Source organism: Vanellus vanellus, assembly GCF_965231255.1.
Source record: "Vanellus vanellus genome assembly, chromosome: 2".
Taxonomy (NCBI): Eukaryota; Metazoa; Chordata; class Aves; order Charadriiformes; family Charadriidae; genus Vanellus; species Vanellus vanellus.
Genome location: NC_138906.1, coordinates 161,600,224 through 161,615,464, shown reverse-complemented (window position 1 = coordinate 161,615,464; position 15,241 = coordinate 161,600,224). Strand labels below are relative to the sequence as shown.

The 15,241-nt window shown below is 41.4% G+C and overlaps 1 protein-coding gene across 1 annotated transcript in view; it reads right to left on the bottom strand.

Moving 5' to 3' along the window:
• The window catches only part of TG (thyroglobulin), a gene marked incomplete at its 5' end in the record, with an annotated part of 167,437 nt that overhangs the window by 10,134 nt on the left and 142,062 nt on the right, over positions 1 to 15,241 (bottom strand). The window contains one exon of the mRNA XM_082479172.1: positions 11,202 to 11,309. Coding sequence (XP_082335298.1) covers positions 11,202 to 11,309 — 108 coding nt within the window. The remainder of the gene's footprint in view (positions 1 to 11,201; positions 11,310 to 15,241) is intronic.

Sequence of the window (15,241 nt, the reverse complement as noted above, 5' to 3'; positions counted from 1 at the left end):
AACTTTGTTATTTGCCACGTTGGAGGGTCGGAAGCGGAAAAGCATAGTGGGGTCCCACCTGCAGGGAGGAGAGGACAGGACAGGTGACCCAAAACTGACCAACAGTGTATTCCATCCCATCTGCCTCATGCTCAGTATAAAAGCTGAGGGATCAAAGGGTCAGGGGCTCTTCCTTCAATGGCCGACGTCTGAGGAGGACTCTGTTCATCTGCCTGTGATCCCGATCCTGAATCCACATCCGGAATCCAGTTCCCGTCCGTCACTGAGTCCAGCCTGGAACTGCCCCAGTGCCAGCCGGTGACGTGATTGTCATCTCGGGAGCTTGATACGGTTTTGTATATATTTTTCATTATTTCTTTTTATTTTATTATTAATATTTTATTAAAGTAGTTTAGTTTCTTCTAAACTCATAAGTCTCTTTTTCCTCCTCTGCCTCTCTCTTTGTAGAGAGGTAGAGGGGAGCATCTGTCGGTCCTGTCTGGGGTCCCTCAGGTCCCCAGTGGTGGATTTGGCCTAAACCGCAACAGACAGAAAGAGAGGAGTGACAGATAAGCAAAGAACAGCTTTGCTGTTGTACACTGCTAGCTCTGCAGGATGGGTTTTATTTGCTGAGCTTCTTTAAACTGCGCTCCTGAAACCCCAGAATGGCTCAACAGCATCAACTCCAAATGGGGAAATGCAGAGCCCAGCAAGTGGTGGACTTCAGAGGACAGTTTGATAAAAGGAGGGACCACAGAGACAATGATAAAATGGATTTTTAAAGTGTTTTTAAGGAAGACAAACTAATAGCAACTACCTTCCCCTATGGAAGTCCCTTTTCAAGGAACAGATCTGTTATTTTAACAAGAGTTACGTGAAAGGATGAAATCTTGGCTTTGGTGACTTCACGGCACTAATACTTCATGCAAAGGGATTGCTTCACATCTTCTGTGCATACCTTTTCTTTTTAAGATGTCAACATTTTTAGAAACAGATTCACGGGTCTTCTTATATGGCAGTATGACAGTGGTAAATTGAGCCATGGGGAAGCCAGGAGCCAGACTCTACAACTCCACTCACACTAAAATGAGGTCCCCTTGGAGAATTATTACTTCACTTCAGAAGGAGGCACTACTGGATTTCAGTTACCCAGTTTACAGAAAAGCAGGTGGTAAAATCAGAAACTCTGTGACATTCACAGCCAACAGCAGACCCTGAAATATCACTTGCTGGGAATTTTCATTATACAGTGCCAACCCATTTAATAGGGAAGGTATTGGATATGAGAAAATTTTCCTTAAGCCTGAGATGGAGTTTCCATTTAAGCGTTTCCAAGCAAGAAAGAGAGAAAGAGATTTCTTAGCCATCAGATGCTCCATTGCTTTCTATATGGGACTGTGGCTGCTTTCGCATATAAAGAACAGCTTCACCAGGGAAGAGTAAAAGATGAGAAGGTCAGAATTTAGAACAAAAATACCCAGGTTATGGTTGAGTTCATTCAAAGTCTTGTTCCAAATCAAACAGAGCATAGATGTAAACCCAGATTTCGAACAGCTGAAGTTAATAACTTAACCTCAAGCTTTTGGCAAAGTAAGAAAAAAACAACACACACCCCCCCCAAAAAAAAGGACAAAAACCAAAACCCAACACACACCCCAACCTAGAAATCCTCAAAAATTTTGGTTGCAAAATGGAATTGTCATTAATGGCTATCCATAATCATGGCAGTCAGAACAGAAGAATATGATCTGGCAGACCTCCATGCTATTCTACATTAGGACTGAATGCATAACTTAGAGCTGGGGCTGTGGAGATGTCACACTGTGATCCGTTGTAAATTAGGACATACAACTCATTTTGAACTTTGTCCTTGTTCTAGATATGGCTAATTCGGCTAATTATTTCATACTGAAAACTCATTTTGATGATTAATGACTGATGATGGTCTGACACTTCTCTTTTTTTTTTTTTTAATTTAAAAATAGTTCTTACTCTCCTAATGTAACAATTTCAAGTAATCTCAAAGCCTTTTGAGTCACAGTTTCTATTCTTAGTTGGCTTAATGCAGTTTTTGGTTCTTTTTAAAAACTCCACACACAGATAGAAGCCAATGTAAATTAATTCAGAATTCAAATGACATCCTATACAATACCAAAACACCAAACTTCCCACTCCTGTCCAATCATTTGAATGTTAAAATAACAAGATAAACATAACTTTAGCTAAAGTTCAGCCAGAGTTACCAGTAAATTACTCAAGATGAAAAAGCAAGTTAAAGAGGAATCAGTTTGTCATCAGTGAACATACGAAAAGGATATGTATTTATCAATCTTTTTAGCTGTATTGACCAATAATGATAGATATTTTAGTTCTCATAAAGCACAGACAACTATTAATAGAATGCTTTTCTAATATATATGGTCCGGAACAAGAAACTAATGTGTGGCTATGAGTTTCATTTTCTTTTTGTGTTTTACGTTTTTTTACTGATATCTAGGCAAGAGTTCCAACACAAATAGAAATTTAAACCTGTTGAGGAACCTGACACCACATCTTAAATAGTATGTGGGAGGAATTTAATTGATATTTTCACTCCAAAATTCACTCTATCTTCATTCATACAAGCAATTTTAACAAATTTTCTTTGTACTACTTTTTATGCAATTTTACAAAATCAATCTACTGTCCGTTTTATGACACAAAGACCCCATTTTTTCACAAGGGATACCATCTTGGCATTCTGCGGGTTTTTTTGGTTGTGCTTTTTGGTTTTTTAATGAATGATAAGTTTGGAACAAATATAGTCTAGCAGCCATATTTCTCAAGCCCCAGCCTGAAAAACCCAGACCCTCAAATGATCTTCAGTCTTTCCCAAATTTGACTAGAGGCGTTGGCCAAAATTCCCATTACCCTATGTGATATGAAGCCAGGCTGCATAGCCCAATAAGCTAGGCCTAGCAAAAACCTCAGCAGATAACTTCAGATGCTTAAGTTCCCAGCCCCATCACGCTGGGGACAGTGGCATCGTTAGTCATAAATGGCCTTTTGGGCAACTTCTTCTTTCTTCAATTCCTGCACAAACCTTTTTTGTTCAGCTAGAGCATTGCAGCCCAGCCTCTTCAGGAGGTGAAACAGAGAGATCTGTTCATTTTTTTTCAGCTACAATGACTGTCTGAGAAATGTAGAAGAAATAGTGTACATTAATGTTAGTCACTAAACTTAGCAGATACTGGTGATCTGCAACAGACTTGTGAGATAAGAAAAACATCAATCCTAAATGTAAACTTTTAGGAGCATAACTGCTAATTCTAAAAATTCTATGAAAGGGTCTGTGTTAGAGATGGGATCATGGTTTTGAGTTTCTAACCTCATATTCAAGACCGGGTTCAGGATTCCATAGGCAAGGATAGACCTATCCCTAGGAAAACAAAACAAAATCCCTATCTGCTGTAACTTGGCTTTGGTGAGAATGGGTAATCCACATGCTGATTGGATTGAACAGCATAGGTGAAATCCAGACTCACTGAGTTGGTGAGAAATCTCTTGATGATTTGAGTCAATAGAATTTCATAACAACCATGTCCCTTGAGAAGAGGATATTAGGAAGAAATTTTTTACAATGAGGGTGGTGAAACCCTGGCCCAGGTTGGCTGGAGAGGTGGTAGATGCCTCACCCCTGGAAACATTCAAGGTTAGGTTGGATGGGGCTCTGAGAAAACTGATTTAGTTGAAGATGTCCCTGCTCATTGTAGGGGGGATTGGACTAGATGGCCTATAAAGGTCCCTTCCAACTCATACTATTCTATGATTCTATGATTCTATATATAGAATGCCACTGCCCACATGATCTTCTAGCCCCGTTCTGTGGGTGGTTTTTTTTCAATAAAGGGATTTAAAATTATTTTTTTCAAGAAGTATTGGAAATACTAAATGTGGTTGTTTGCACACATCTATACTCTCTTCATAATAATACCAGCAGATTTGCAGAGTGGGATCAAATATCCAAAGCTGTTAACAGGCACCGTCTCATCTATGTCGTGGGAGAGGAGCAGCCTACCAACACTGCTCTTTGTTTGGACTTAAATGTTCATTTCGAAGATACGCAAATATAATTTTTTAAAAAATTATATATAACCACACATCTCAGAAAAGGAAATGATACATGATTTCAGGGAGAAAAAAAAATAAAATCAATGGAGAGCTGGATATTTATAGAAATTTAATGAGCCAATGTAAGGCCTGGTGTGACCTCTGCAGTTCTAGGGATGCATTTGGCTCATTGTGTCTCCTCACATTACAAAGTCCTGCCAAACAAATGGGGGAAAGCATGTGAAAAAACAGATGAACAGTTTTCTTTCTTTCTTCTTTTCAGGAAAATCGGGACATATGGAAAAATCTTAACTCCTAACGGGACTGAACTGCCAAGTTTATCCACTTTTGTACCAAAAAGGCCCTATGGATACATGTGACTTGCAAAAGTATCCTTGAATTTGCTGTGTCTTTTCCACTTGGATTACTCCCAACACACGCAATGTTCTACTTTGCATTATAGCTGTGCCAATTGAAGAAAATAAAACTGAAGTCGCAGATAATAAATTCAAGAACCCGAAAGCTCACATTAATTGAAAAAAAGAGCACAAACATAGATCTTAATGTGGGAAGAAAGCACTTTTATCGTCTTGTCAGAACTCCTAAATAACACAGATTACAGAATTTTGTCAGGGAATTACTGTATTAAAAAATCTAGTAATAGGCATGTTGACAGTTGAGCACATATTTGGGGGACAGAAACTCACGCATTTGTTCAGTATGCCTACTCCTGATATGAATGAATGGATGAATTTCTTAAAAAGGTGAGTGTCCATCCAAAGAACGCAGAGGATCAAGGAAGGTCTCTAGATTTATGTGCTTTGTGCTTATCTTCTAGATTACATTTTACGGGAGCAGCCTGTCCCAGTGCAACACATGCAGTTCCAAAAATGGCTTTGTACTTTTCTTAGATATTAGGAATTAATATTCTTAGATATTTCTTAGATATTAGGGAGAAATTCTTTACTCTGAGGGTGATGAGGCACTGGAACAGGTTGCCCAGAGAAGTTGTGGATGCCCCATCCGTGAAGTTGTTCAAGGCCAGGTCGGACAGGGCTTTGAGCAACCTGGGCTGGTGGGAGGTGTCCCTGCCCATGGCAGAGGGGTTGGAACTAGATGAACTTTAAGGTCCCTTCTAACCTAAACCATTCTATAATTCTGTCTTTTAGATGAATTATGGTTCACTTAAAGTTGGTTTTTACTTTTTCTGAGCTTGGTACTTTGCTTTTGCATATTTATGGCTAATTTCCAAGATCTGAAAAATCTACTGAATGATAAAGGCCCCTAAGCCACTCTGTGGGAAGAAAAAACAAATTGTCTAGACCTCAAGCCCTTAGCAACACAAACACAGTCTAAAGACTTGAGAATGGCACGATGTGATTGAATCAGTGGGAGGGTATTTTCATATCTGCAGCTGGCATAACGTAATGGATAAGGCCAGAGAGATGAGAGGCAATTTCAAGAAGAGCAAAACAACAACGTTTAGATGACTGGGAGTACAACTTTATAGAGAAAAATGACAAGCTGTTGTTTCAGCGTGTATACGTAGCTACCTAAGGCAATTGTGGTGTCTGCCCAGCTATGGAGGCAATGTGCATCTTGTCATTCTTGTTACCACCTCACTGGTACCTTATCTGCCCTCTGTGTTTAGAAGAGTTTCTTTGAAGCCCTGAGACATAACTTTCTGTCTGCCTCCACAGCACCCAGTTCACACTGTGGTTCCCCAACCTATGGGGTGTTGGTACTCATGGACTAACATCTTATAATCAGGGGGAAAGCCTCAAGCGGACAACAAATGGTGTACAGATTAAAGGACAGGGATGTGGTTATTACAAAATCAAGAGAGTAGAAAAATCTCCTTTAATTAAAGGGATATTAAGAACAGCCAGAATTAGCAAAGCATATATAAATAAAAAACTAAAATATTTCAAGTAGTTGAATGGGTTTATACACCAACATTTGGGATTTTTTATCAGTTGTGAGTTCTCGCCTTCAGTTAAAGGAATCATAAAAAGTGTCATCAAAATCCAGCCAACTATGTGAGCATTGGCACAGAGCAGTCTTTTAACAACTCACACAAATGTACACAAGAGTGCATAGTCAGGAGGTAAAGACAGTCCCAACTAAAATGACTCAAAACAGACAGCAGCTCATTAATCCTGGATGAATATGTCCAGTGCACAACAGTTAACAAAAGGTTTTGTGACAATTATTATGGTAATGTTAATGACTATAAGATAGAGACTCATTAAGTCTCAGTTTAGACTCCTTCAATGACAATAATGATGCTTTGCCACCCTGCTGCAGCTGATGATCTGCCTCCTCAGTGAGCAGAGCGCTGATTTTTATCCACCGTCTTTAGGACAGCACATTTGGCACCACAGTGTGACTTGGAAATTATGCTGGCGTGGCAAGCAGTGCTACTTCATATAATATGCAAAAATCACCCAGAAACCTCTTGAAGGGTTAACAAGGCAAATCTTTGTACAGTTAATAATATTATCCTTGTAAAAACATACTTCGCCTATCACATATTTCTTTACTGTAACAAAAGCTATGCTCCAGCCCTCCCCACTAATCCTAGGCGATGCTGAGCAGTCACATTCCTCCCGCGTTGTTTAGAATAAATGTTTACTCCAAGGCCCAAGTGTTCTCAAAAAGACAGCGAGAAAATGGCATCTGGGTTATGTATATATTTTTACCACAGATCATTAATACGGGAGTTGGCTATGCGTCCCACTCCTTATTCAAATGGGAATTGAAGACTAAAGCAGACACAGTGTCATGCCAAGCTCAGGAGAATGCTACCACGTGGACGGAGATATTAGTTTGCTCTCTGCAATATCTATTTGTCTATATGAAAACTGTTAGTTCATGGTTTTATGTGATTTTCCACATATGTCATAGACATTAGTTTAGCATGGCGTTTTGAATCCTACCCCTGTATCTGTGCATGCTTGAACGTGTGTATGGGTACACATTTCAGGAACATCCAGTTGTGAGACAAAGTTTTGTAATTGACTTGTACTGGTAAAAATTCCTCCCTGTTTAATAACTTTTTGTCTACTTTACATCATTGCAGTTGCGTCTGTCTTTACTGACTGACTTCTTCCTCCCTCTTGTTTATCTTGCTGTGAGTTATTAAGGGACTGCTCCATGTGAAACAAGAGGAAATAGCAGTACTTTTTCATCTCTGCATTTTAACTCTCTGTTCTGTTACACATTTTGGGAGATGCATAAAGTAGGAGAGACATGACAGAGTTGAAATTGGAGAATGTGTTTCTATACTGTGCCTTTTTTTAATTAGTGAATGGCCATTTCCCTAGCCAGAATATTTTATCTAAGACTCAATAGTCTTCCGTTATTGCAGTTATATCTGAACACAACAGTATTTTAATGTACTCTTTCCAATACCCCTGTGAGGTAGCTATTAGTAGTTATTATAGATAATATATAATTATATTATCACCATCATCTTTATGATACCAATAACAAACACAAAGAGGGAAAGGTCCATATCCTGTGTAAACTAATGTCTTAGGAAGAATTTAGACACCAAAGACCAAAAAAAAAAATCATTCTTTTATCTCTTATATTACCCTATGGACATAATACTATAGAAGTTTCCATTTCTTACAAGCGGAGGTAAGTATCTCAGCAAACTCAGATGTGATTCAATATCAAATGGGCTGAGAAATCATTTTTCTGTCAAATGCCTATGAGTGATCAGAAGTATCTAATGAGGTGTTCCTCCAGCTACAATGCACCAAGGGGGATCTGATCCTGCATGTGTAGTCACAGAATATCCCGTACATGCCTACTATGTGCAAAACATACTGTTGGATATCGCATTCATTAAGACAAAGAGATGGCTGTAACAGGCTGCTTCTATTCAGGAATTTAATAGCTAGAGTGTTTTCAGGGTCCCAGATCCAATTCTCACTTCTGCTGAGCCAGTCCAAACCCACACATCCTACCTTCTAGCCTAAGCTGTAGGTTACTCAGCAGAGCATCTGCTTCTGCTCCTCCTCCTAAGAAGAGTCCCAATTTTCAAAGAAGAACTTGAGAACTGGCAGGACTCATTACTCCAGTGGTTAGGGAAGTCCCTTGGGAGCTGGTGACATGCTTGCCAGATCTTTCCCAAAATTAGTTTATGCATTCTACTTGAATGTACATCTTTGGTTTTAACCCGGGAGGGCAAATTGCCAATAACATTCCCAAACACTGCATTTTGTTGGTTTCGGATTCCTGATGGTTTCTCACAGTTTTTAGCAGTTAAGGCCTCTCTCCCATGCGAAGCTCCTACCCTCGGCAGCATTGCATCATTGGCATGCAGTGAGGCTGCTGGACAGCCTGCGGTGCACGTATAATAGATGGAGGGGAAAATGCTGTAGGGAGGGTGAGGGAGGGAGGCCATATAGCAAAAATGGGATGGAGAATAAGGAAGTACTCATTTAGGAATGAATGACAACAATCTTTAAACAAAAAACTCACAGTGTATTCAGCAAAGGACCTAGTGTGAGGTCCCTTGGGAAAACAAGGGTATAACTTCATAAATAGTCACGCTATAGGGTGAAATGAAATCTTCTGGTACATGGACAAGCTGAATTCTGCAGTTTCTGTTTAAGTGCTTGCCTTTGCAACCTAAACAACATTTATTTTAACGGTACTTATGCACAAATAATGATGAAAGGAGTAAGAGCATAAATGCAGCCTACCAATTTGGGCCCACTTCTCCTTGCAAGTAAGTGGCTTAGCCCAAGGCATTTCAGCCTCTGCCTCACGTTCCCACAAGTTTCAGACAGCATACTGGCATCGTTTGTTCTTTTAAAGAGGGTTATGAAAAAGTGAAATAATAAATTTTGCACTAAAATGTAAAGTAATTAGCTTAGAAGACCACTGACAACATAAATATTATTAAAATGTGCAGCTAAGTGCTATGTAAACTATTACTGCCCTGAAGAGTGTGAGGAGCGCTAAATAACACAGTCACAAGAGAAATCTTAAATAGGACTAGGTAGAAGAGGCAATTCTCACCAGCCCAAAACTGCTGCCTCAAAGCCAGTGACTCTGACTTGTATAAGAACTATTTCATTTACCTTCAAATAAGATGTTATCGTGATGACAGGGTCACTATCGTTCTCCAAAGGAGGAGAAAATTAGCTAGCTAATTTGAGAACACATCTTTTCTTTTTGTGCGGCTGGATTGTTGGCACACCATAGCTCGGCCCTATTTGGAGCCTTGTAAAAGTCACTTATCTGAGCCTATCGGTAGCCAAACTGTGAACATTCCCGCTGGAGCTGCCAGTGAAATAACAGCTCCCCGAGGATTAACTTCTTCCCGGCTAAAAAGAAAGGGAGTCTGTGTTACCGCAGCATAATGGCCTTCATCTGTAACCTAGATCTTGGTGGTTTCTTTCAAAAGCTTTTTCACTATGCTATCAGGAAAGAAAAAAACCTGTGTAGTTGGTAGGGAGCTTCACAGTATCAAATGGTGCCAGTAGGAAAGCTCTGTCCCTCCCCGGAGCCCTCATAAGGAAACATCTAGAAGATAAGTGTCCCTGTGTGCTTTGCTGCCCTAATGTGTGGCTCTGGGGGACAGGAGGGGCTACTGTCACCGGCTGCTTCTGACCACTCAGCCTTTGAGAGCGAGGGAGCAGGAGCTACTGTGGTGTGTCACACAGTAGCCCAAAGCACTGACCACTGCCTGCAAACCTCAGTGGCTTATCCTGACTTCTGGAAGGGGCTGGGTCTAAAACAAAACCAGGGAAGGTCACCTTAATAGCATCTGACTACCACCTTGTTCTGTGCCCAAGGGAACAAGGCATTTGCATCTCCCACAGACATTTAGACCTTTCTGTCTAAAATATGACACGGCTTCTCCTGCTGAAAATTTTTCAAGCAAGCTTCTAACATGAGGGATGACATAGAGCCTGAGTTTGCAAATGCCTGTGTCCAGGTTTGAGCAACACAGGGCTAATTTCTCTTCTAATGCTTGGGAAAAAATGCACTTTTAGAAGACTCTAGTGTCTGAATTTGTGAAAATATTTACTTTATAGCCAGCTATGATGAGTGGGTTTCAAGGTCTCAGTGGTTTTGAGTTAGCCAGGTGCAGGGATGAGGAGGAGCGAGACCCGGGCACTTGACCCAAGCTGGCCAACAGGATTATTTGATACCATGAATGGCACATTCAATATAAATTAAAAAGTTTGCTGTGAAGGCTCTGTCTCTCCCTTGATGGCTGCCATCCTGAGAACTTCTTGACCCGGTGCTGGAAACCTGAGCCCTTCCCTTCCTCCTGAAGCCACAGCGCTCACAGTGTCCCACATTTGCTGTCACTGCTGGGAGTGCGCAGCTTCCTGCTGATAGAATGGGCTGAGTATAACCCCTGTATATTTTGTATTTCTATCAAGATCAATATTGTTTCTTTAGTATTATTAATGTTAATTATTTAGTCTCATCCTATTAAATCTATTTATATTTCAGCCCTCCTGTTTTCTTGTTTTTCCCCAATTCTCCTTCCCATGTGGGGAGGGGTCATCGGGTAATAGAATAATTATCTAAACAACAGTAAATTGTTGTGGGTTTCTCAAACCACAACAGCCTGTGTTCAAAAATATTTTTCCTCCCATGAGACAGCCTGCCAGCTGGTCACAAGTCACGATGCTGGGGCAGGAAAGAGTAAATCCCAGCCCCTGTCCACGCTGAAGGCCAGTCAGTGTCACTGTGGTACAACTGCACTGACTTCAAAAGGGGGCAGTGTTAAATTAATGTTGAGTCCTTAGAAAATGTTACCCCGTCCACCTTGAGAACTGTGGACTCCTGACGGCTTAGACCTCATTCGGGTTCTTTCTGGGAGATTTATCAGATACAGAGTAGAAACCTATAAGGCTATCTGGAAGTGGCAAAGATAGGTAAATTGGAAAAGGGAAACTTAATTTAGACATCTAACTTGAAATGCCTCAGCTCAGAAACAGCACTGCTATTTAACCAAGAGAGAGAAACAATCTATTAGAGACCAATTGTTCCTTTGCTAATCAGAACTGTTCATTTACTCCACAGGATGCCCAAACAGACAGTACTTTTTTTGCAAAATCTAAATCCAAGAAACATAATAAAGTACATCTCCTTACCTGCTCTGTGAGGAGCTCTCAGGTACGTGGTACATGAAGACATTTCCCCTGGAGGTAGCAGCCCAGTGACTGGCCATGTTTATGACAGGACATGTGATAAACTGGTCACTGATAAAAAAGGAGGAGCAGGGAACAGACACAGTCACATAACAGAGAAAAGGAAAGAACCCCCACACACAACCAACAGACCTCTCTCTATATTGATAGCTGCCTTAAATCTTCCAAAACAGCTCATATCTCTGCCTTCAAGCACATTGAAGGAAACCACATTCACCCTCTATGAGCCCAGTACAGCTTAGAATTCACTAAAATTGCCATTATATGGGGTGTTGAACAATGGTAATGATACTAGATAAGTAAGATCTGACACATGAGGAGTATCCTGACCAAAAACCAATCCCATTTTAGTCTAGTTTATGGGGCCCATGCTTGTAATAGTATAAAGCTCCTTCTTCTGGCATCACTAGGTTCCGATGGCATCTAGTTAAAGGACTTATATATTTCCTGGGTTAAGGAACAACAGTATCATTTCCACATTTGGATGTGTGTGACTTTTTTGGGTAGCGTTACCAGACGTGGAAGAGGTAAGAGACCCCTTTTGAAGATATCCTGCAGGCCCTCTGGTAGGGCTCATCAATGTGGAATAACTAGTGCAGCTGTATGCCTGGGAGAGAAGGGTTAAACAAGAAGAGTGCAATGAGAGGACTAAATGATCAGTTTATCACCAGGTATTGCAATACGAAGGTATGAGCGAAGCACATACCTCCAAACCTTCCTATAGCTTCCATTGCCCCAAGAAGTAGGGCTGGAAGTTGGGGTGAGCAGTAGCTGGAAAGAGAACAAGTGGTTCAAGAGGCGCAAGCAGAAAACGGGACACCTTACTCGTTATAATTCCTCAAGACAATATTATATATACACATATACCACCACTTCATATTCTACATGTGCCTGAAAACTCAGCACACTCTTTGGGTGTTTATAGATCCATAAGTACTTGAGCACACACAAGTGTATCTGCTGCGGAAGTGGGAGGTTTCAATTCTCAGTCTTGTGAATCTGACACAGTAGGTGCTCCTTCAGACTTGGTAGGCAAAAAAAAGAATGACTGGTGGCAAGAAAGAACAGTGTCAGAGAAGCATAAAAACATGTTGCTATATATAACTGGTATAATTATGAAAGGCACTGTTTGGGTAGCTATCTTGGTTCAGCAGAGTTTATTTTGAGCCCATCTGTGAGACCACAAGCTATGGGCTGGCTGACCACAATGCCCTTTGACAGTTATGGTTGACAACACCCATATGAAACTAAAATTACTGCTCTTCGCATGCCTACCAGCATGGGGTTTTACAGGAGCAGATGGTCCTTGAAAACTGGGGAGTCTGTGGAGAGCATTAGCTCTCGAGAAATGCTTTGAGATATATATCACCACTTAAAACTGATTCTCAGTTGGTGCTATGGGGGGGTGAAAAGTCAGCTATTCTGAGGAAGTAAAAAAAAAATTAAAAAAAAATAGTAACCACAAAAATGAAATGGCTGTTTCTTACAGGCACGGAATACCAGAGTTTAAAAAAAAAAAAAAAAAAAAAAAAGAGGGAAGAAAAAGAAAATGAAACTCAGTTTTTAGCTGGGAAAAATACCAGAGAATTGCAGCTAGAAGAATTTTAAAAGTGGAAGTGTTTTAAAACCACAAAATATGCACATTGTATGTAGTGTATAACAACCACTTATGTTGCTTTCTCACACTTCATTATCCTGTTAAAACTTTAGCAACTGTAGCAAAAAAAATTATAACTTCCTGACGTAGAACTTTTCTTGGGTTATACATCTATGCTGGTAGCAATATTTTTGTTAACAAAAAGCAAAACAAACAAACAATCAAAATACCCAAAACCAAACAAACACCAAAAAAAACCCAGAACCAAACCCCTCTTTTTTCTACCATGTATGTGATACTGATGAAGGTGACTGTATTTCTGTAACTGCTGTCTCCCCTCCCTTTCTGCTGGAGTAATTTCCAAAGTGTTTAAAGCAAAGGATTATCATCAGATGTCCTGGTTTCACTACTCATCCTTCTGCTTGCTCGTGGTGACTCTTTAGGCCATTCAGGTCTTTCCTGAGCCAAGCCATTTGCCTCCCATCATAAACAAGCAGCTAATCCCTATGCCCACGGAGGCTGCTGTGGGGCTCTTGCAGGCTGAGCGCCAGAGGAGCTATTTGTGTATCGTGTCCCCGCTGCCAGCGAGCGGTGTGCTGGACATTGTAGCTTTGCAAAAGTCAGTGTCTGCACCACACCAGGGCCAGGCCTGAACGTGGGTGATCAAATGTGACAGCCCTGTGTTATAACAGCTCCTTATGGAGGTGTCTCTGGATGGGAAGAAGGGTTAAGATTTGAGTCCTTCGGTGGTTTATTATGGCTTAAAACCTTACTGATCTGACTAAAGAATTATAGCCTCATGGGTAACAGTGGTGATGGGAAGAAATGACTGAGGGAACCGGGGTTGTTCAGCCTGGAGAAGAGGAGGCTGAGGGGAGACCTTATCGCTCCCTACAAGTACCTGAAAGGAGGTTGTAGAGAGGTGGGGGCTGACCTCATCTCCCTGGTGACAAGTGATAGGACGAGAGGAAATGGGTTCAAGTTATGTCAGGGCAGGTTTAGATTGGATATTAGGAAACATTTTTTCACTGAAAGGGTTATTAAACATTGGAAAAGGCTGCCCAGGGAGGTGGTGGATTCGCCATCCCTGGAAGTGTTTAAAAAAAGGGTAGATGTGGTACTTAGGGACGTGGTTTAGAAGTGTTTTTTGTCGGGGTAGGTTAATGGTTGGACTTGATGATCTTAAAGGTCCCTTCCAACCTCAGCGATTCTATGATTCTATGAAAGAGATTGAAGATAAGTTCTGACTTTAATGCCCATGAACCACAGCGCTTCCACGTATGCTGCATGCAGTGGCCCCAGACGCCGCAGTGATGGGTGGCCATCCCTGGGACAGGCGATGTGGCAGGGCAAATGTGGCATGATGCGAGACTCAATAAATGGCACAAAGCTCAACCCACAGCCTTCTGGCTTGTTTACTCCATGACCTCAATGCACCAGCACACCTGGACCACCCAGAAACTTTCCCCAAACAGTTTTTGTCACTGCTGTCTTGGATCAGATGTTTCCAAGTGAATCTTGGCTCTGTTCATCTGCTCCCTGAGGCTCCCCTGGAGCAACGCCCTGCAATTCTGACAGAGGACAAAGACCTGCTGAAAGGAAAATATCATCTCTAAGGTCTCGAGGAGATGCTCACGGTGGGACAGAAAGCTGTAACACTGAGAGCACAGATACCAAGAGCTTGGTAGCTATGATATTTCAGTTCAGAACAGAGGTGAAACAGCTTGGACGGGCACACAAGGACTCAAATCACCACCTTATAAAACACATCACCTTAGAAATGTACAGAGTTTTCATTACAAATTTACTCATGAAGGAGGGACACGGATAGGGAAAGAGTCTTTTGATTCATTTTCTGAGTTTGCACTGAGGCAAGAAAAAGGAGGTAAGGAGATTTTCCCCAGTTTGCCTCCTTTCAGAGAAACGAGCTCACCCTCCCTAGCCCTCTCCACCCCAGCTCAAGATCTGTTTTGATAAAGCAAACTGGCTCTCCATGGGGGAGGGAGCAAAATCTACAGCCTTCTCTGCAGACCAAACCACTGTGTGACCCAAGTAAAGATATCCACTAGCCTTCATGGCCTACCATAGGTGTCATGACTGCTGTGGAGTCCTAGCTCTACAGGGCAATGAACTCTTCAAACTGACTGTTATCCAGAACTGCTGGACCCTGATGCCATACCCAATTAAGGGTTGCAGCTCTGCATATCTACTAGGTGGTGTGAACACGGCCCACTGCTCACCTTCCACTACCCAATGGTCCCTGCCTGCAATGTTTCAATGAAAAGCATGGGAGTCTATGTACTGGAGGTAAGTTGCTCATGCGTCTGCTGATGTTTCATCACAACTATTTCCTTTGGGAGAGGCTGGGAAGCCCTGGTAGCCTACA